Consider the following 21,453-nt stretch of genomic DNA (forward strand, 5'->3'; position numbering starts at 1 on the left):
GTATCTTGGTACAGTATTCACCCATCACATTGCAAAAGTCTGGTTACCACTATGGCCTTATAGAAGCACCCACAGTTCCTTATCAGTGTGATCAAGGTTCTATTTCAATTACCAAAATAAAAAAATGGAAAATATGGACATATATAATTAAAGTAACAGGAAGATGAGAGGTTCTACAGATATGGGAAAAAAGCCCACATCTACTAGGGAGGAAATTGTCAGACACCAACAGAGGCTCCTTTTTCATGAGCACAAAAAGAAATACTTAAATATTGCCCCAACAGTGGGTCTTCTTAGCTTCAACTAAATGCTCAGGTTAATAAAACTTCCATAGGCTCTATTTCGCATGGCTCTACTTAAAAGGGCATAGGATAGGAACTACTTCTCACCATCAGGACAGCATCAGAACTCTCCTTTTCCACGGGACTACTTGAGGAATCTAGCAGCCACCCAGGAGCTACCCTCTCCCTAGATGACCACTCAGATGCAAGGAGATGAGCTCCACACTGGGTGGGTATGGAAGCCACCCTGGCTGCAAAGCTTCATTACCCACAGGAACCAGTATCTCTTACAATAACTCTATAAACATAGATTTCAGGATTCCTGCAAGATACATGCCTAGTGAAAGAGTTATTTGAGAGACAGAGAGAGAGAGAGAGAGCACAAACATGGGAGAGGCAGAGGAAGAAAGAATCTCAAACAGACTCCCACCAAGCACAGAGCCAAATGCGGGACTCAGTATCAGGACCCCAAGATCATGACCTGAGCCGAAACCAAGAGTCAGATGCTTAACTGACTGAGCCATCCAGGCACCTTGAATTTATTTACTTTTCTAAGATGTATTTATTTTTAGAGAGAGAGTGCACACATGATCAGGGGGTGGGGTAAAGGGAGAAGGACAGAGAGGATCTCAAGCCAACTCCCCACTGACTGGGAGGCTCTGTCTCAAGACCCTGAGACCATGACCTGAGCTGAAACCAAGTCGGACACACGGCCAACTGAACCACCTAGGTACCCCTAGAATTCATTTTTAGTCTCTCCCAATGCATATATAACTTATAAATCAGGGGTCATTTTTATCAGAAGCAATGTTGCCTAGAAATAACATTCTACTCTGATTGGGATAGCAGTGAAACAGGGCACAGCTTATAAGCAACCACACCTGGGACTAAACTTTTTTGAAGTAGCCACCTGAATTTCTAATCTAGACATGATGAGTGGTCTGTTCAAATTCTTGACAGGCACCACTACTGAGAAACTTTGTTTACAGAAACAGTAGACAACAAAAGACAGATGATTTATTGCTTTGTGTCTTATGGTTGGAAACTCCCTTTTATATTAGCTAGAATTTGGATAATTCATTCTCTTGAAATTGTGAACCAAATGTACCACCATTCTTTAATTCTAATAGCCTTCCCTTTTTCCCCTTTGATAGTGTATTGTTGAAATTTCTTGTGAAATGCAAGTTGACTTAAAATTAAAACATATCCACATCAAGTATTTCAGAAACAACAGTGAAGCTTTCTCTGAAATACAGATTACTCTATTTGACTGAACTTTTCTTTAGGTTTAAATCAATCCCTAAATTGTACGCTAGATTGTACACTACAAATCACTAGAGAAGTATTTTAAATATAATTTTTCCAAAGCTGAATTCCAAGATGTTTTGAATTTTTAATCTTTGTCAGTACGTGTTGACACATTTTCAGACAGATCCCTAATTTTTTATTAAGTTCATTCAGGTGCTCAAATGTCAATTAAATAATACAGTTATGAAACCAAGAGCTATCCACTAAACCTGCACAGTTAAATTGTTTGCAAAATACTTTCTAATTCGTGACAAAAGTTTTCCTTTGGATCATCAATGCATTTAAATCTGAAACAACAAAAAATGGTATTGTGCTCATATTTTTTTATGTCTTGGACTTTATTGTAGTCACAATTTTGATATTTAATTTGAAATTCATAACTCCAAGGAAACATTTACATATGGACATTCCTTTGCAAATAAAATAATTTATTACTTGAATGTAGGATTATCAGAATAAACTCTAGATGTAATATATTTTTAAGAAGCATTTCCATAATGTCTCATTTGCCTTAACTATTTCATTGCCAGCAGCATCCCCCTGCCAACAACAAAGTTCTTCCAAACATTTCACTTCTGTGATTCTACATAGTACTGTTATCTAGCAGTTACTACTCACTATAGGTTCATCAATATTCAATAAAACTCCTTTTCTGCAATAAAATTTTAAAATGTCCTCGAGTGTGTTAATTAATTTCTGTTATCTGATATTTTGATCTGGTAGTCATATTTTTTTTAAGTCAGGTTTATTGGGGTACAATTTACATAGAGTAAAATTCACTCTTTTTTTCTTTTCTTTTTTCTTTTTCTTTCCTTCCTTAATGTCCATCACCTAGTTACCCCACCTACTAGTAGTATTTTTGATAGATTTCCTTTGCTTTTCTGGTAAGAAATAGAACCAAGAAAATGTCCATATAGGCTATTAAAATTGCAATTCTGCAATAGTGAGTTTTTCTGACATTAGATATTAATTGTATGTTCTTACATTCCTAGCTTAAGTTTATTGATGAAATGTTAATCTAAAAACAAAATTTGGTTTCATATTTTGTCCTTCAATATGACTCAAAGAGTTCAAATCCTTTTCTGGGTATGGTGAATATCTTTTGGTAAGGTGTTGATACAACTTCCTTGGAACTACAGATTCATTTGATAACATTTCCATACAAAGGGGCATTTAGGCAAAGCAGAGAAACACTACCGTGATTCACAAATCCAAGCTTGAGATCGTTCTAATTAAATTGTCTAGTTTACAGTATTTTTCCTTTTAACCACTGTGTTTATCTTATAGTTCCCATAATTTTCTAGCTTTAGCAAGAAACTCTCAGAGAAGACATAAATAAATGTAAATATGTCTATGAATTAGAATAATTAATATTATTAAAATGTCCATACTACTCAAAGCATTGTACATACTCAGTACAATCCCTATTAAAATTCCAAAGGCATTTCACAGAATTGGAACAAACAATACTAAAATTTGTAAGAAACCACAAGAGAATCCAGATAGCCCCAGCAATCTGAGACAAAGCAAAACTGGAGATATCATGCTCCCTGATTTCAAACAATATTACAAAAGCTAAACTAATCAAACCAGTATAGTATTGGCATAAAAGCAGACACACAGATCAAGAGGACAGAATAAGGAGTCCAGAGATAAACCCTGTATATATGGTCAATTATTTTATTACAAAGGAGCCAAGAATATACAGTGCAGAAAGAACAGTGTATTCAGTAAATGGTGCTGGGAAAACTGGACAGCCACATGCAAAAGAATGAAACTGGACCACCATCTAACATCATACACAAAACTGGATCAACATGGATTAAAGACTTGAACACAAAACCTAAAACCATAGAACTCCTAGAAGAAAACCTAAGTGGCAAACTCCTTGAGACTGGTCTTGGTGATGATTTTTTGGATTTGACACCAAAAGCACAGGCAACAAAAGCTAAAATAAACAAGTGGGACTACATCAAATTAAAGACCTTCTGCACAGTGAAGGAAATCATCAAAATGAAAAGGCAATCTACTGAAAGGGAGGAGATATTTGCAAATCATATATCTCATAAAGGATTAATATCCAAAATAGATAAGGAACTCATATAACTCAATAACAAAAAGCCAAAGAATCCAATTAGAAAATGGACAGAGGATCTGTATAGCTATTTTTCCAAAGAAGACAACAGGCACATGAAAATATGGTCAACATCACTAATCATCTGGGAAAAGCAAACCAAACCACAATGAGGTATCATCTGACACCTGTCAGAATGGCTCTTACCAAAGACAAGAAATAATAGGTGTTGGCAAGGATGTGGAGAAAAGGGAACCCTCTTACACTGTTGGTAGGAATATAAACTGGTATTAGTACTAAGGAAAACAATATGAAGTTTCCTCAAAAAACTAAAAATAGAGCTACCATATGATCCAGGAAATTCACTACTAGATACCTATCCAAAGAAAACAAAAACACTAATTCAAAAAGATATATGTGCCCTTATGTTAACTGCAGCATTACTTACAATAGCCAAGATATGAAAGCAATCCCAAGTGTCCATTAAAGAAGATAAAGAAGGGCACCTGGGTGGCTCAGTGGGTTAAGCCGCTGCCTTCGGCTCAGGTCATGAACTCAGGGTCCTGGGATCGAGTCCCACATCGGGCTCTCTGCTCAGCAGGGAGCCTGCTTCCCTCTCTCTCTCTCTCTGCCTGCCTCTCTGCCTACTTGTGATCTCTCTCTGTCAAATAAATAAATAAAATCTTTAAAAAAAAGAAGATAAAGAAGATGTGGAAGTGTACAGACACACACACACACACACAGGGTATATATATATCTACCTCTCTCAGCCATAAAAAAGAATGAGATCTTGCCACTTGCAACAACATGGATGGACCACTAGGACAAGTAACTTAATCATTTTGTAACTCATTTGTAAAAGAGAGGTAATAATTGTATCCATCTTATAGTATTTTGTGAGGACTTATGATTTACATATATACATACTTTGTTTAGAACATAGCAAACACCAATAAATCATTTTTATGATATGCAAAATATGGGGATTCACTTTAGTGTGCTCTCATACAATTCTCTAGTCAACTGTCTTCCCCCGAACCTCATGGCTACCCTTCAATTCCAATCACTCTTGTTCAAGTTCTAAGTCTAACAAAACAGGATTATTTTGTCTTGATCAATTCCATTCTCTGTTCTCTGTGCTCTTCATGATCTCCCTAGTTCCTGATCTTTTTGTGTTTGTTTTAATTTGAGAGATAGAGAATGAGAGAGAGAGACCATGGGGAGGAGGTGGTCAGAGGGAGAAGCAGACTCCCCACTGAGCGGGGAGCCTGACATGGGACTTGATCCCGAGACTCCAGGATCATGACCTGAGCCAAAGGCAGTTGCTTAACCACCTGAGTCACCCAGGAGCCCTAGCTCCTGATTCTTCTTCCTCGAAGGACTGCTGACCAGAGTCACCAGTATGCCCCCTTGCTGGGCAAGATAACCTGCAGCATATAGTTGTGTGCTTACTCAGGTAAGCATATTTAGACATCTCCTTGAAGCTTATTCCTGGCAAAATTGTTACACCCAACACATAGCACTACAGTGATATTTTAGAACAAACTTGATAAAAGGAGCTATTTTCTTACTTAGAGGCATCATGGTAGAGATAAACATAATAGAACTGCACATCTGATGTTTTTCACTATACTTGAAAAATATTCAAAGGCATTATATTTTATCAAATTACTTTTTTTTCTTTTTTAAGATTTCATTTAGTTACTTGAGAGAGAGAGAGAGAGCACACAAACCCAGGGTTGGGGTGGGGGGAAGGGAGAAGCAGACGCCCCACTGAGCAGGGAACCCAACATGGTGCTTGATCCCAGGACCTGGGACCATGACCTGAGCTGAAGGCAGCCTCTCAGTTGCCTGAGCCACCCAGGTGTCCCTTATCACATTACTTTTAAAGGAGTTTAGTTCAACATGTCCTTATCTCGTTGACCCAGTATTTCCTATTTTTAACTTCCAATTTAGCTGCTTCCAAGTTTGTACCACCCAATGATTATCTTTTCATAACATTTCTGATATCTGGAGTTCAGGCCAGGGAGAAAAAATTAACACCAACCCTAACACATAATAAACTATGATTCCAACTCTGTCTTCTTAAGTGAGACCTTGCATATTCCCATCAAGCACCATGACTATCAGTCCGAAGTATAAAACATCAACTCAGAGGGCGCCTGGGTGGCTCATCTGGTTACGGTCTCTGCTTTCGGCTCAGGTCATGATCCCCGGGTCCTGGGATAGAGCCCTGCGTTGGGCTCTCTGCTCGGCGGGGAGCCTGCTTCCTCCTCTCTCTCTCTCTCTGCCTGCCTCTCTGCCTAGTTGTGATCTCTATCAGTCAAATAAATAAGTAAAATCTTAAAAAAAAAATACATCAACTCAGTTCCCCAAGTAGAAGTGCTCATTAGTCTAGAAATACCATTAATTTCCTGAATTGGACAAAAGCACAGTTTCCATATTCATCTTTCATATTTTGTCTTGTGCTAGTAAATAGATCAAAATCATTTTACATTTGGCAAAGTTTAACTCCTCTCATAATGGGGAATGAATTATCACAAATGGCATCTCTTGATACCTGGGTTATTAGATAATTTTTTTAAATAAGAGAAAGCTATGAAAACATTTCACATATTAAATCAAGAAATATTAAAAATCAGCAAATAAACCATTTTTGCTGATCAGTCACCACTTAAGATCCATAACCTCTTCTCCAAAAACTTAGAAAGAATTAGTAAGGCAGCTGTGGGGATGACAATACTATTGAAGGGATTTTTTTTTTTTTTTACATCGAAGGGCTTTAAGTTCTATGTTAATTCTCCACCTTAAAAACAAAACAAAACAAAACAAAAAACCTCACTCAACTCCAATTCTCCTTTCATCTACCACCTCAATTCTCATCTATCTTCGGTATCCCAAAATTAGTAGGTCCAAACCCAAACTCCTTTTTTTCCCCAACAAATTTGTCCCATCCAATCTTCCATGTCTCTTCTTGCTCAGTCAATGGATCATTAAAGTCATCCTGGACTCCTCTCTGGTTGTCCACCTTGCATGTAGTCCATAAAAACATCCTGTTGGCTTGACCTTCAAACTTTTTTCCACTTTTCATCACCTCCACCTGGTTCATCTCCCAACTGAATAGCCATCAAATTGGTCTACCTGTTTCAGCCCTTGCTTCTCAAAAGTCTAATCTCTACACAGCAATCAGAGCAGTCCTTTTCAAAAACGTAACTCAGAACATAACACTTCTCTGCTTGAAGTCTGTCCATGGTTCTCCACTTTTCTCAGAGTAAAAGCTAATGTTCATACCGTGACTGGAAAGCCTTCATGATCTGTACCCTAGCTCTCATTCACTCTACTGTGGTCACATGAGACTTCTCTTTTCTTCCTGTCCATGCCAGGTATGCTCCTGCCTTGGGATATTTGTATTCACTTTCCTGCTGTCTGGAATGCTCGTTTCTCCCCACCAGCACATCATTCACTCTTTCTCCTTCCATTCCTTACTCAAATGGCAGCTTGTCAATCAGGCCCACCCTGACATCTCAGTTAATTCACAACTTCTTCCCCAGAACTCCCAATCCCCTTCACTCTACTCTTTTTTTCTCTAATGCTTATCACCATCTAGTGTTCTCTGTAATTTACTCAGATACTGTATTTATTATTGTCTCCTTCCACTAAAATGTAAGCTTCATGAGGGCAGTGGTTTTGATCTGGATGGTTCAATAACGTATCTCTAGTACCTAGAACAGTTAATGCTACAGAGTGGGTAACCGGTACATTTTTGCCGAATGACTGGATTCTTACAAGCATCTCTGTTCTTTCTTTAAATTATTTCTCACTCTAATTAAGCTCTTTGAGATTTATAGTAAATCTACCATTTAAAAAATTTACTAAAGGGGGCGCCTGGGTGGCTCAGTGGATTGGGCCGCTGCCTTCGGCTCGGGTCATGATCTCAGGGTCCTGGGATCGAGTCCCGCATCGGGCTCTCTGCTCCGCAGGGAGCCTGCTTCCTCCTCTCTCTCTGCCTGCCTCTCTGCCTACTTGTGATCTCTCTCTCTGTCAAATAAATAAATAAAATCTTTAAAAAAAAAAAAAAAAAAAAAAAAAAAATTTACTAAAATGTTATTCTTCTCTCCCTCTTTTTTCCAGAAGGAGAGCTGTCCTCGGTGTTACCTGACTCAGTCAAAACTACAGTGCTGCATAAGGGAGAATAAGAGAATTCTTAAGAATTCTTTATTGTCCCTTGTAGCAGAGAATGGGAATTTGGTAAATTTAGTAAAGCTAAACTACTGTCACCTTCCCAGGAAAGACTATCTTGACAGCTGTTCTCAATCCTACTAAACAACAATGGAGGAAATCCAGTATTATCTTTAAATTCTACTACCTGTTGTGCTGAACTTTAAAGCAATTCATAGGGGCACCCAAGTGGCTCAGTCAGTTAAATGTCTGCTTTGGGCTCAAGTCATGATCCCAGGGTCCTGGGATCTAGTCCTGTGTCACTCCCTGCTCAGTGGGGAGCCTGCTTCTCCCTCTCCTCCCCCTTGTGCTCTCTCTCACTCACTCTCTCCCTCAAATAAAATCTTTTTTAAGACTCACATTTGTATGATTCTTCTAATTATTTCAACTACACATGTATTTAATAATAATAAAGAGTGGGGCGCCTGGGTGGCTCAGTGGATTAAGCCGCTGCCTTCGGCTCAGGTCATGATCTCAGGGTCCTGGGATCGAGCCCCGCATCGGGCTCTCTGCTCCGCAGGGAGCCTGCTTCCTCCTCTCTCTCTGCCTGCCTCTCTGCCTACTTGTGATCTCTCTCTCTGTCAATTAAATAAATAAAATCTTAAAAAAAAAAAAAAAAAAAAAAAAAAAAAAAAAAATAATAATAAAGAGTATATGTGAGTGTGTGCTACTAATCTGTATAAATACCTTAAGTTATCAAGCTCCTTTTATTTCTAAAAAAATCTTTATGTCTACTAAGGAAAGTTGAAATAACATATAAAGCAAAGCAGGTACCTACGTTTTGTATCTTCCATCTTCTTTTCTTTTTTTGTTTTAAGATTTTATTTATTTATTTGACAGAGAGAGATCACAAGTAGGCAGAGAGGCAGGCAGAGAGAGAGAGAGAGAGAGGGAAGCAGGCTCCCCGCTGAGCAGAGAGCCCGATGCGGGACTCAATCCCAGGACCCTGAGTTCATGACCTGAGCCAAAGGCAGCGGCTTAACCCACTGAGCCACCCAGGCGCCCTTGCCATCTTCTTTTCTCAGTAATTACAAAATATCAAAATTATCTTTGGAATACTGGTTAACAATAGATGACACTATGTAATATAAACATAGAAGAAGCACAACAGTGCACTACTCTGTAAAATAATGTCTACAAGGAAAGGAAAGCTAAATGGAAAAAATAAGTAACATTGTTGTGATTAAGATTCGTCATCTGATGATAACCAAATTTATATTTGACACTTATCATTAATGCCCAGCCAATTTGGGCTACATTTGAAATCTTAATTGAAACTGTTACTGTTTAATACATTGTTTTATAAAAGAGAACTCACCTGAGATTATATGTATCATATTCAATGGAAGACGTTGGCACTGCAGGGATCATGTAAAGAAATCCAAGATGTTCATTTTCACGTATTACTTTAATGATTTGCAAGGGATTACAAATGTTGGCTTTAATGACTTCTTCCCGGTCATGGAAAACATACTTAGGGTACGCTGAGGAACTAGTCCCATAGAGACCTCTTCTTCCAATACCGGCATGGGACTGTTTAGCAGAGGAAGTGAACAGCTCAGTAGAGGGCCGCTGGGTCTAAACAAAGCCAATTTTTAAAAATATGAATTTTTGCAAAAAACAAAGTATAAAAAAATGACAAAGTTTTAACTTCAAGCACTAGTTACCATACTGTTTGAGATGTTTGGGTTCAATGGCAAACATTTTTTAACAGAAAAATTCAAATTATTATAAGGCAGGGTTATAATCCTTCCCAGTACTCCTTATCCAGGTGTCCATTCCCTTTCTCAACCCCCCGGCATTGCTCCCATTGCCACCTTCTCTCCTTTAATTCTGTGTTTATTACATCAAAACACTACCAGCTCTCTGGGGTTCTCGGGAGCCCAGCGCTCTTCCTGCTCAGATGCTTTGCATCCATCTTGACTATGGCCTCTCCCCTCAACCTCCTCACCTAGTTCTGAGGACCTAAATGCTTTGCAGTGAGTGAAATCTTAAACAGCCATTATCATAGCTCATAATAAAATTCTTTTTAGTGAATATAAGGGGTGGTTACATTGAATATTGGGGATAATTATATAATAATAGCCTTGGAGAAGCCTACATGCTACAAACTCATGATTGCCTGCTCTGTAGACCAGTGCTTCTCACATTAAAATGTCCATGTGAATTCCCTAGGTGTCCTGTTAAAATGCAGATTCTGTCATCAGTCTGGGGTGGAGCCTGAGATCCCACATTTCTAATCTGCTCCCAGTTGCTGCAGATGTTGTGGACCACCACTGGAGCACCAAAGCTAAGTCCCCACCATGGTCACACACTTGAACTTTGCTCTAATCCCCCCATTCCACTGTCTGTGCTCTCAGAGCCATTCACACTCCTTTGTTCCTCCCCCAGTAAACTCTGGGGCAGCATCATATATACCCCCTCCTTCCACGGAGGAGGTTGATAACCACATTTCAGGAAATTTGACACTAACTTCAACTGTTAATACCTGGTCCCACCAGTAGAGGGGCAACTGGCACCCTGACAAAAGAATCACCATGGCAGACCTGCTTTGTTGCCTAACTGATGTAAACATATAAATGATACCTTTATTGCCTATAAGTATAACTAACAGAGGCTGCCATTTGTTTCTTCTTTCTTTCTTTTCTTTTTTGGAGGTTTTATTTATTTATTTGACAGAGAGAATAAGAGCGCATAAGCGGGGGGGAGTGGCAGAGGGAGAGGGAGAAGCAGGCTCCCCACTGAGGATTTGATCCTAGGACCCTGGGATCATGACCCAAGCCAATGGCAGATGCTTAACTGATTGAGCCACCCAGGAGCCCCGGGGCTACCATTCCAAGAGAGACTGATAAGCACAATCTCTATGAAACAATATCCCCAGAAAGTTTGTATTCACAGATCCCATCTTTCTCCCTCTCTCATTAAATACACCCCAATGAATAGGAGTTTCAGACAAAAATCCTAGGAAGTTTAGAGCTGAAGAAAATACATCTTTGAACTCAAAAGATATGATGTGCTTTTTCAATTTAATGGCCAGGGACAGCAGCAACAACACTGTTTTCTTATATAAAAGAATAGGCCAAACCAGATACCCCTAAACCAGAGAAAATACACATTGTCTTTTCCCAATGTTTCAACAAGGGCTGAAGTCAACTTTAATATTTTTATGGGACTAGAGTATTAATATTTTTAACAGAAAATGCACTTATTTTCTTTATTAAATCCTTCAAAAGTTTTAGTGCCTTCTAAGTACAAGATTTCTTCAACAATAGGCCTATATATTTTCATCTGAGTTCTTATTTCCAGTTATGTAACTCAGTGCAAAGATATGATTCAATTTAAGTAGCCATACAAGTTCAGATTTTGTGGGGGCGGTAGAAAAAGAGTGAAAGAAGTATGTATGTATGTATGTATGTATGTATGTATTTAAAGATTTTATTTATTTATTTGAAAGAGAGAGTGTGCACACTCGAGCCGGCGCACAAGTTGAGGGAGGGGCCGAGGGAGAGGGAGAAGCAAACTCCCCACTAAGCAGGAAGCCTAACACAGGGCTCAATCCCAGGACCCTGAGATCATGACCTGAGCCAAAGGCAGACACTTAACCGACTGAGCCACCCAGGAACCTCAGGAAGCATTTATTTATAAAGTATAGAACACCTGTAGTGTTCTCTATGCTGGATGTCCAGTCCAATTTGTTAAGTCAATCTTCCTTATTTACCAGAAGCAAAGCCTTCAGCTGCCTTCTTTTATCTCCCAGGGAGCCCTCACTGGTATATTTCCACGCTCAACTCATTCTGAGAAATCAGTATCCCCCCCAAAATGACCCTCTTTTCAGAATAAATACCCTTTTCTTTTTATATGGACTATCCATTTCTTCTACATTTCCCTATAACCCCTAACTCTTACTGAATTCTTCACTTAATTACAACTACAACCAGGTATAACACACAATTTAACGTTCCCTTTTAGCCCTCTCCCTTCATCCCAAATGTGCATAATTTCATTCTTCTTTAAATTGAAGATCATGATGCCGACTTTATATCAAATAAACTAATTTATGGGCAATCAGAACTTTCTTGGCCCTACTTAAGATAGCTTGCTCTCCTTTCCTATTTTAGAGAAACAAAATTAATTGAGGCTTTATAATTTCATACAATTGGTCATATAATATTCTTTGAGGGTGATCTCATCCACACCCACAGTGAGCCTCCTTCCAGTCAGCTTCTCAAACCACCATTCTCCCACCTGACCTGCCTTATTAACTTTCCATTCATTCCTCCAAGCCTAGTGCCATTCCCTAGCGTGGCATTTCCTCCACTGACCCCTCCCTTCACCACCAGGTGCAAGCATTCCTTTCTGTTCAGTTTGCCACAGTTTTGTACCTTAAATGACCAACGAGAGCTCTGACTGCACCCCCCTGAGTCTGAGCGCTTATAGAAATTCAGCAGTCTTTGAGGGTGGAACCTGTCTTCATCTGTTCCTCTCTGCTACTCTAGCCCAAAACCTGAAAAACACTAGCACTGAAATGTTCAACGGGTCTCAAAGGACCCTCTCAAAAAGCTCAGAGAATTCTCAGCTCTGTTGGCATTTTTACCATGAGGGTGTCCACATTTTCTTCTGCTTCTATTCCTCTGTTTAATTATCCACAGGCTCACAGCTATTTACAGAGAGCTGTGCTCTGGTGATTTCTCCCCAGAGCTACTATGCACTTATTCCTTTCAAGGCAGCATGCCACTCTACAGCTCGCCAATCACAGAAGCTGTCTTTCTAACTGGTTTAGTTTCTATTTTATTGCCCTTCACCAAGATCTTCAATGATTGTCATTCTGGGTAATAATGATGAAAATTTCCCAAAAAGTAAAATAAAATTCAAAACACTATTATGTCTTCTTTAATATGCAAAACAAGATCAGAGGACACTGAACAGATGGTGCAAGTTTTCCTTTATGATTTTCCTCTACTGTCTAAATTTTCCTGGAAGAAGAACTGAGAAGTACGGTATTCTCCAAACACATTGTGCAACCTGATACAGAAAATTTTTGCAACTATTCCTGTGAGTTATAAGAATGTTAGCAATGTTATAGGAAACTAAAATTAAAGTGAAAGGCTCAATTAAATACTTTAATTGTATACCTTTATTTTCTTTGCCGCAGGATCTTGGTGCTCAGGATACTGAATAGATACTTTGGCAGAACCTCTTTCTTCACTGCTTCTTGGAGATTTTGTTATTCCAGAAGTGACTAACTGAAGTCGGTTCTGCTCATATATGTATTCTGGCCTCTTACGATCTTGGTATGCTTTTAGCACTGGCTTTTGGGAATAAAGAGACATGTTAATCTTTTTAATATTGACATGAGCTTGTCTTATTCTTTGGACTCTACTCTTGTTGGAAACGGATCTCCCTGGACTAAATTCCTATCGAAGTCACAAACATTGTGGTAGTTATCATCATGGTCTGGCCACAGTCTATCACTACACCAAGACTTTTCTATTTGGTTTCTATCAATTCTGTACCTTAATGACCAATGAGTACTTCTAGGAGTAAGGTTCTGACAGAAAAGGCTCAGAAGCATGAAATCACATATGCAACAATTGGGCATTACAAGCCCCCACCATTCACTACAACAGTTATTGTGAGAAGGACTGTACAATCCTCACACTCTACCCAAAAGTCATTAATCAATTTCCATAGCCACAACTGATTGAAGATCTAAAAGAAATTGTGGCGTAAATAGATAAAAGAAATTGTGGCATTATATTAGGCTGATCAAATTTCAGATTAAGGCAATAAAATCCAGCATTCAACATGATACACTAATGCAAGGAGTTCACCATAATGGTTTTACGTTTCTAAGCATTATGATTTTAGCATGATAGCTAATCTCTTACAACTGGAGTGAGAAAAAAATGGAGTAAGCATAGGAATCATTACACTACATTACATTTGGTTTTGGCTAAAAATCCCTCTTGAGCCATTCACTGAAGAACGGGAAAAAAAAAACAACTACATAAATGGGGCAGGAGGATCTCAGCTATATAACAGTGTAGAAAAGAAACACAGACCAGAATCATAAAGTAAGAAGGGGGAGGCAAGCTTCTGCACACAGGTGGAACCATCAACAAAATGAGAAGGCAATCTACCAAATGGAAGAAAGCATTTGCAAATCATATAGTGATAGGGGGTTAAGACCCAAAATATATAGAGAACTCATACAACTCAATAGCAAAAACAAAATAATCCAATTTAAAAAATGGGCAGAGGATCTCTATAGACACTTTTCCCCAAAGAACACATACAGATGGCCAGCAAGTATGTGAAAAGATGCTCAACATCACTAATCATCAGAGAAATGCAAATCAAAGCCACAATGAGACACCACCCTATACCTGTCAGAATGGCTATTAACAAAAAGAAACAAGTGTTTGTGAGAATGTGGACAAAAGGGAACCCCCATCAACATTTAATAGCACAGTTCATATCTTTTTATCTTGTGTATTACAACAAAGTATTGCATCTGTCTTTTTACTACTTTTGTCTTTTAACCTTCAACTAGCTTTATAAATAAGTGATAAATCCACCACATTTACCTTAGATTATTCTGAATTTTACTATATATTCACCTTTAGCAGTGAGATTTATATTTTCGTGTTTTCCTGTTACTAATTATAGTGCCCTTTTATTTCAAGAATTCCCTTACAATTTACTTTTAAATACCAAAGCAACAAGCACATATGTATATACAAAGAGAGAAAGAAAGCAAATATGGCAAAATATTAACAATTTTTGAATCTAGGTAGATGGTACATAAGTATTCATTTTACTGTTATTTCAACTTTTCAGTATATTTGAAACTTCTTATAGTAAAACGCTGGGAGAAATTGAATTTTTCAAATAAACTGGCAAAGATACAAAAAATTAGATTATTGTTTATTCTTAGATGATTTTGTTTACCTAAAACACTTGAGAAAATAAACAAAACACTAGCACGAAATTAGCATCCAGATATAAAACCTGTTTATAAACTTAATAAGTAAGTAACACTCATGGTCATGGAAGAAAAAGCAAATAAAATTCTATTTTGTTCTTTACTTGGAAAATTAATTATAATAAAAGTCAATTTTAAGTTAACCTATAAACTTAATATGATCCTGATAGGATGTCTTAGAGGTTAGACAATCTGACCCTAAATTTAATACATAAAAATCAATTAAAAAGAATAGCCACAAAAGTTCTGGGTGGGGAGAAGAGTCATCAATGAACACCAGCTCTGCCAGATACTAAAATGTTTTAAAACTACAATAATTAAAACTATGTATTCTGGACACATGAATAGGAAGACAGATCAATGAATCAGAATAGAAAGTCCAGTAATGAATCCCAAAATATTAAAGGGAACTGAGTCTATAATAAAGGTGATAATTTTAGGAAAATGATATTATTCAGTAAATAATAATGAAAAAACTGGGTAGCTGTTAGGAAAAAAGTTGGATCCTCTCATTAATTACACTGGGAAAAATTCTGAATAGATCCAAGATCTAAATGTAAAATAACAAAAATAATAAAAATAATCCTGAAGTAATTTTAAAAAGAAGTATCTATGACATCACCAGATAATTTTATCTCTAAAGTCTAGCTAAATGGAGCACCTACATATTACACAATACTCAGAAGACATAAATTACTCAATTACATAAAAATTAGGAAAACTTGAAATTTTTATCATGCTTACCACACATAAGGTCTTATCTCCTAATATATGAAGCGCTCATGCAAATCAATAAGAAAAATACCAACTACCCAATTAGAAAATAAGACATGAAGATTCATACATTTCACAGACAGAAAAACAATAACTCCTAAACATATGGAAAGATGTTCAACCTTATTCAAAAAAGAAATTTAAATTAAAACTACTCTGAGATAGCATTTTTCTTCTACTACTGAAGCAACATTTACTAACCAAAATTACAAACGTACATATGTTTCGAGTTGGCAATCCCATCTCTAGGAAGTCTGCCTACAGATAGAAGATCACATGTATGAGATGACAGATGTCCAAGATTATTCACTGTAACACTGTTGTCATAAAAATACTATTTTTAAAAACCTAATCTATAAATTTGCGGCTTGCTAAATAAATTATGGCATATTCATCTATGATAGGATATTAAGATCTACAAAGAAAATTGGTATTTAAAAAGTTTTTGAACTGAAATGAAATGATCTTCAAGCTACGTATTAAATGAAAGCAAGGGGCAGGAGAGTTTGTTTAGTATGCTATTTTTAGGGTTATACAGTATAATACATCTCTGAAAGCATACATAACACATGCTTATCATTCGATTGGTTGCCTCTAGAGAAGGAACGTAGATGGATGAGGGACAGTGGAAGAAAATAGACTTTAACTGTGCAACTTCTGTACATTTTAAAATGAATTACTTATCTAAGAAGGAAAAATTTTAAAGTTCATATGGAAGGATAATTACCTAAAACAGAGAATATACACAAAATAGGAATAGTGAGGAAGCAGTTGCCTTCTACTTATCAAAATAATGTTAAAAAGACCACTGTGACCAAAACACTGTGGTTAGATCAGTAGAGAAAAGAATCAAGAATCTGTAAGTAGGTCTCACCAGATATGAGAATTTTATACATGATAAAGCTGATGTTTTAATTTAGTAGGAAAAACGTGGTACTTACAAAACATTTAGAAGAAAATGAAATTAGTCCCTTTCCTCACATCAAATTTAAAAGTTCACATGAATGAAAGCTTTAAACGTGAATCATAAAAATAAAGAGTAAAATGGGAGAAAATGTGGAGAAATGCTGTCAACAGAATGAGTATAAAATGGTGGTCAATGGAGAGAAAACAAAAGTCCAATGCAAACAGAACACTGCAATTCGGATAAGAACAGGACCCATTAACGCAAATCCACATGGAGAGATCATTAGCAGCAGCCCATGTGAGGGTGCAGTTTCAGCCTTCCCAATCAGGCAAAAAAAAGGGGGGGGCTAGAAGATGGTGCAGGAAAACCTAGGAAAGGGTAAAAGTGAAATTTAATTTAGGCTGCATACAAGCACTGGTTTGGGAACCTGGTCCCCAAGTAAAATGTGTTTGAATCAAATCGAATTACATAGATACAATTTTTGCTCTTCAACTCCACAAAACCAATCATGGAACTCTATCCCAAAAGAATCTAAGCACCAATTGGGAAGGATAATACAATGATTTTGCTGAACCACTGTGAATATTTGCAGAACAAACTTGCCAAAAGAGAATGAATTAATAAATTATGGACTATTCATGCAATGTGATACTTTAATGGGATAGGCAACCATTAAAAAGAATGTTACAGAAATATCATCTGAAGAGCCTCCGGGTGGCTCAGTCGGTTAACCCTCTGCCTCTTGATTTTGGCTCAGGTCCTGATCTCAGAGTCATGAGATTGAGCCTGGTGTCAGATTCCAGGCTGGGTATGGAGCCTGCTTGGGACTCTCTCTCTCTCTCTTCACACCCCGTATGAACCCTACCACCTACTCCCCGCCACACACTCGCACTCTCTCCAAAAAAAGAAATAAAGAAATATTATCTGACATTGAAGAATGCATATTTAGGTGTAAAGAGCAACATGTAGAGTACTATATTTATATTTATAATATGTTTTAGGACAAATGTCCAGAAGTCTAAATATGTATTTTGTGTGTGTTTATCCATTTGTATAAAACCGAATGCGGGGAAAAGCAAGAAGTGATATACACTAGATTGCTGTTAACCTTAAATACCATAGACAAGGGGCTCAGAGATGGGAGAATTGTTAGGGGAAAATGTGGAAGAAGAACAGAAAAGGGAAAGGGAGTGGGAGGGAGGAAGGGAGAGAAAGGAGGAATGAGGGGGAAGGGGTAGGAAGAGGAAAATGAAGGGGAGGAAAAGAGAGAAAGGGTAGCAATCATAAAAAGAACATACCACAGTATTAACTCTATACAAACCAAACTACTGATACCCGTACACATGAAATCCATCACTTGAATACAAAGCTACTTTCTCTCTGCATGATGGAAATTCAGGTCATTTTCACTTTATTCCTTATTATTTTTAGTACTGTATGAATTACCATATTTATGAATTAGTTATATTGCTCTAGTCATCTATTATTAGTACCTAACAGCCCCAAACTTAGTAACTTAAAAAACACCTCCATTTATATTGCTCAAACATCTACAGTTTAGGCAGAACTCACTGGGGACAGCTTGCCTCTGCTCTTCAGAGCATCAGCTAAGACAGCTCAAAGGCTGGGGACTGGAATCAAGCCAATGGCTTGTCCATTCACATGTGTGGCAGGTGATATGGGCTATAGTCAGGGACTTGTTCAGATGACATCTTAAGGAGACCTTTGTAGTCAAACAAACTTATGTAGTCTTGCCATTTATTTCCACCACATTCCCTGTATTATTTTTTTTTAAGATTTTATTTATTTATTTGACAGAGATCACAAGTAGGCAGAGGGGCAGGCAGAGAGAGAGAGGGAAGCAGGCTCCCTGCTGAGCAGAGAGCCCAATGCGGGACTTGACTCCAGGACTCTGAGATCAGGACCTGAGCTGAAGGCAGAGGCTTAACCCACTGAGCCACCCAGGCGCCCGCAATCTGATTTTTTAAAATATTTTCTTTTCAAGCACTCTCTTCACCCAAATTGGGCCTGAACTCGCACCCCCAAGATCAAGAGTGGCATGCTCCATCCACTGAGCCAGCCAGGTGCCCAATAATCTAATGTTAAAGTGGGCAAAGGTTATGAACAGAATCCACAAAATAGTAATATCCCAATGAGTGAGTGAAAATACACTTCACTAATAAGATGCAAATTACAACAATGTGATGCCATTTTAACCTATCAGTTTAGCAAAAATAAAAGAACTGAGCATCAGGTTTGGCGAAGATGTGGGCAAATTGGGCCCTCTTCTACACTGTAGGTAGAAAGGTAACCTGGTTAAACCTCGATGCAACTGAGCAATATTTTTCAAAATGAAAAGTGTACTTCAGAAGTCCAAGACCTATACAATGACACTTCTAGGAATCTATCTTTATATGTACAAAAGCAAGGCCGTTCGATGCAGCATTATCTGTAATCACAAAACAAAAACAATAACAAAACAAATAGCAAATAAGCTGAACTCCCATCAAGAGGGCACCAGTTAATGGATATATAGTATGGCACGCCCATGCAACAATACGGTGCCACTGTTAGAAAAGATAGCTCATTATGCGTGCATTAGAAAAATTTCCATATGTTTATTTCACTTTGAAAATTGGTACATATTGCATAATCTTATTTTTAATTTTTAATTTTTTATTAACATATAATGTATTATTAGCCGCAGGGGTACAGGTCTGTGAATCACCAGGTTTACACACCTCACAGCACTCACCATAGCACATACCCTCCCCAATGTCCATAATCCCACCACCCTGCATAATCTTATTTTAAAGTTATATATGTCTATACAGACACACACACACACACACACACACACACACACACACACACTTGAATAAACATATAAACAGCCTAAAGCGCAAACACTAACAACAGTAAGAAATATCCCAGGGTGCAAGTGATAACCTTCACTTCTCACTTCATGCACATTCACTGCTCCCTTCCATGGATTTAGAATTATCCAAGGGCACAAATGGATTCTTAAAATTAAGTATTTCCAGACATGCACAAAAACTTTCAGGATACTCAGCATTTATTACTTTAGAAGTAATAAATGGATATATGTACATAACATATATATTACCCTTCCTAATATCTCAAAGAGCCTTACAACATATACAATTATCTGTACTGTACATAATTCTAGAGAGAATTTATCTGCTAGAAAACTTTGTTCACCACTATATCTCCCATCTTGAATAGTGCCTACAGCTAGTTGGTTTTTTTTTTAATAAATGTTTACAGGTTTACAGCTTCAAAAACAAGGCTTAACTTTTGGGTTTTCACTCCTTCTTTGTTAATTAAGAGTCTGGAAATGACCATCTTCTATAGAAATTTTTCAACCTCCTATGTAGCCAAAAGTGGCTAAAATGCTGTGTTGGTTTTTTTTTGGGGGGGGGTTTGGTTTTTTTTTTAAGATTTTATTTATTTATTTGACAGAGAGAGATCACAAGTAGACAGAGAGGCAGGCAGAGAGAGAGAGAGAGGGAAGCAGGCTCGTTGCTGAGCAGAGCGCCCGATGCAGGACTCGATCCCAGGACCCTGAGATCATGACCTGAGCCGAAGGCAGCGGCTTAACCCACTGAGCCACCCAGGCGCCCCTAAAATGCTGGTTTTTGAACTTACCAGAGGCTCTAGTTTTATAGGCTGCTGTCGTTTTCTTGTTTTTTCTTGAGCTTTTGTATTGTGCTTAAATGTCAGGAATTGTGTGTCAAATTCATTTTCAGTGGGTACTACAAAACTCAGTCTTCCCTTTGCTGCTATACTGTTCAGTCTTGCAAGGGTAGGGTTTTCCACCTGCTCTTCAATATTTTTTAGTTTGACATCCTCCTCTGAGGTGTGAAAAGCCATTCTCACTCCTGGAAAGAGAGGGTCCACAAAAGAAAAATTAAAGGTAGAACAAAAGAATTGTGGAAGTGGGACTCATGGATTTGACTTAAGAACTAGGGAAGGCTGAATTTGCTCACCCCTAAAGAAAACCCACAAAGTTACCCATTTCTTTCAAACTAAGGGCTTGAATCAGAGAAATGAAAATGGCTGGTCTTCAAGTAGCTGGGGTGGGACCCAGGAATTTGCATTTCTTTTTTTTTTTTTTTAATTTTTATTTATTTTTAAAATTTCTTTTCAGTGTTCCAGAATTCATTGTTTATGCACCACACCCAGTGCTCCATGCAATACGTGCCCTCCATAATACCCACCACCAGGCTCACCCAACCTCCCACCCCCACCTCCGCCACTCCAAAACCCTCAGATTGTTTTTTCGGAGTCCCATGGTTCATCTCCCCGTGAATACCCAACTTTTGTATCAATATGGACAGGACTGAATGAGATTATGCTGAGTGAAATAAGTCAAGCACAGAGAGTCAATTACCACATGGTTTCGCTTATTTGTGGAGCATAAGAAATAACACGGAGGACATGGGGAGATGGAGAGGAGAAGGAATTTGCATTTCTAAAAAGTTCTTAGATGCTGCAGATGCCACTGATTAGGGGCCATACTGGTCTAGATTTCAAAGGGAGAAAAGAATTGCAATTAGTATTGAGATTCTTTTCATGCTGTGCATGCAAAATATCTTCAGGGGAGCTTGTTCAAGTGCAGGTAATTTTAATGCAGGCAACCTGAGCCTAGGTACTCTAAAATAAGAAACCCAAACCCAAAACCCAAACAAGAAACAACCAAAGGGAAAAACAGAAGTTGAAGACTAAATCTTAAAACACTGCTCCTGGAGCTTTCATATGCATGAGAAAATTATTAAAATGCACATTCTGATTCATAACACTAGGACTAGAACTAGGAGCCTAGTAGTGGTCTTGCATCCTCACCACCACTCCCACTCCCACCCCACCAGACAGGTGGAGATAC

The 21,453-nt window shown here is 38.0% G+C and overlaps 1 protein-coding gene across 1 annotated transcript in view; it reads right to left on the reverse strand.

The window, feature by feature from the left end:
* Positions 1–20,441, reverse strand: part of DNAH6 (dynein axonemal heavy chain 6) — a 227,139-nt gene extending 206,698 nt beyond the window's left edge. Inside the window, exons 1-3 of the mRNA XM_045978683.1 lie at positions 20,217–20,441; positions 13,014–13,190; positions 9,200–9,459 (exon numbers count right to left, since the gene is read on the reverse strand). Coding sequence (XP_045834639.1) covers positions 9,200–9,459; positions 13,014–13,190; positions 20,217–20,441 — 662 coding nt within the window. The remainder of the gene's footprint in view (positions 1–9,199; positions 9,460–13,013; positions 13,191–20,216) is intronic.
* Positions 20,442–21,453: the final 1,012 nt, after the last annotated feature.

Source organism: Meles meles, chromosome 15 (genome assembly GCF_922984935.1).
Source record: "Meles meles chromosome 15, mMelMel3.1 paternal haplotype, whole genome shotgun sequence".
NCBI lineage: Eukaryota > Metazoa > Chordata > Mammalia > Carnivora > Mustelidae > Meles > Meles meles.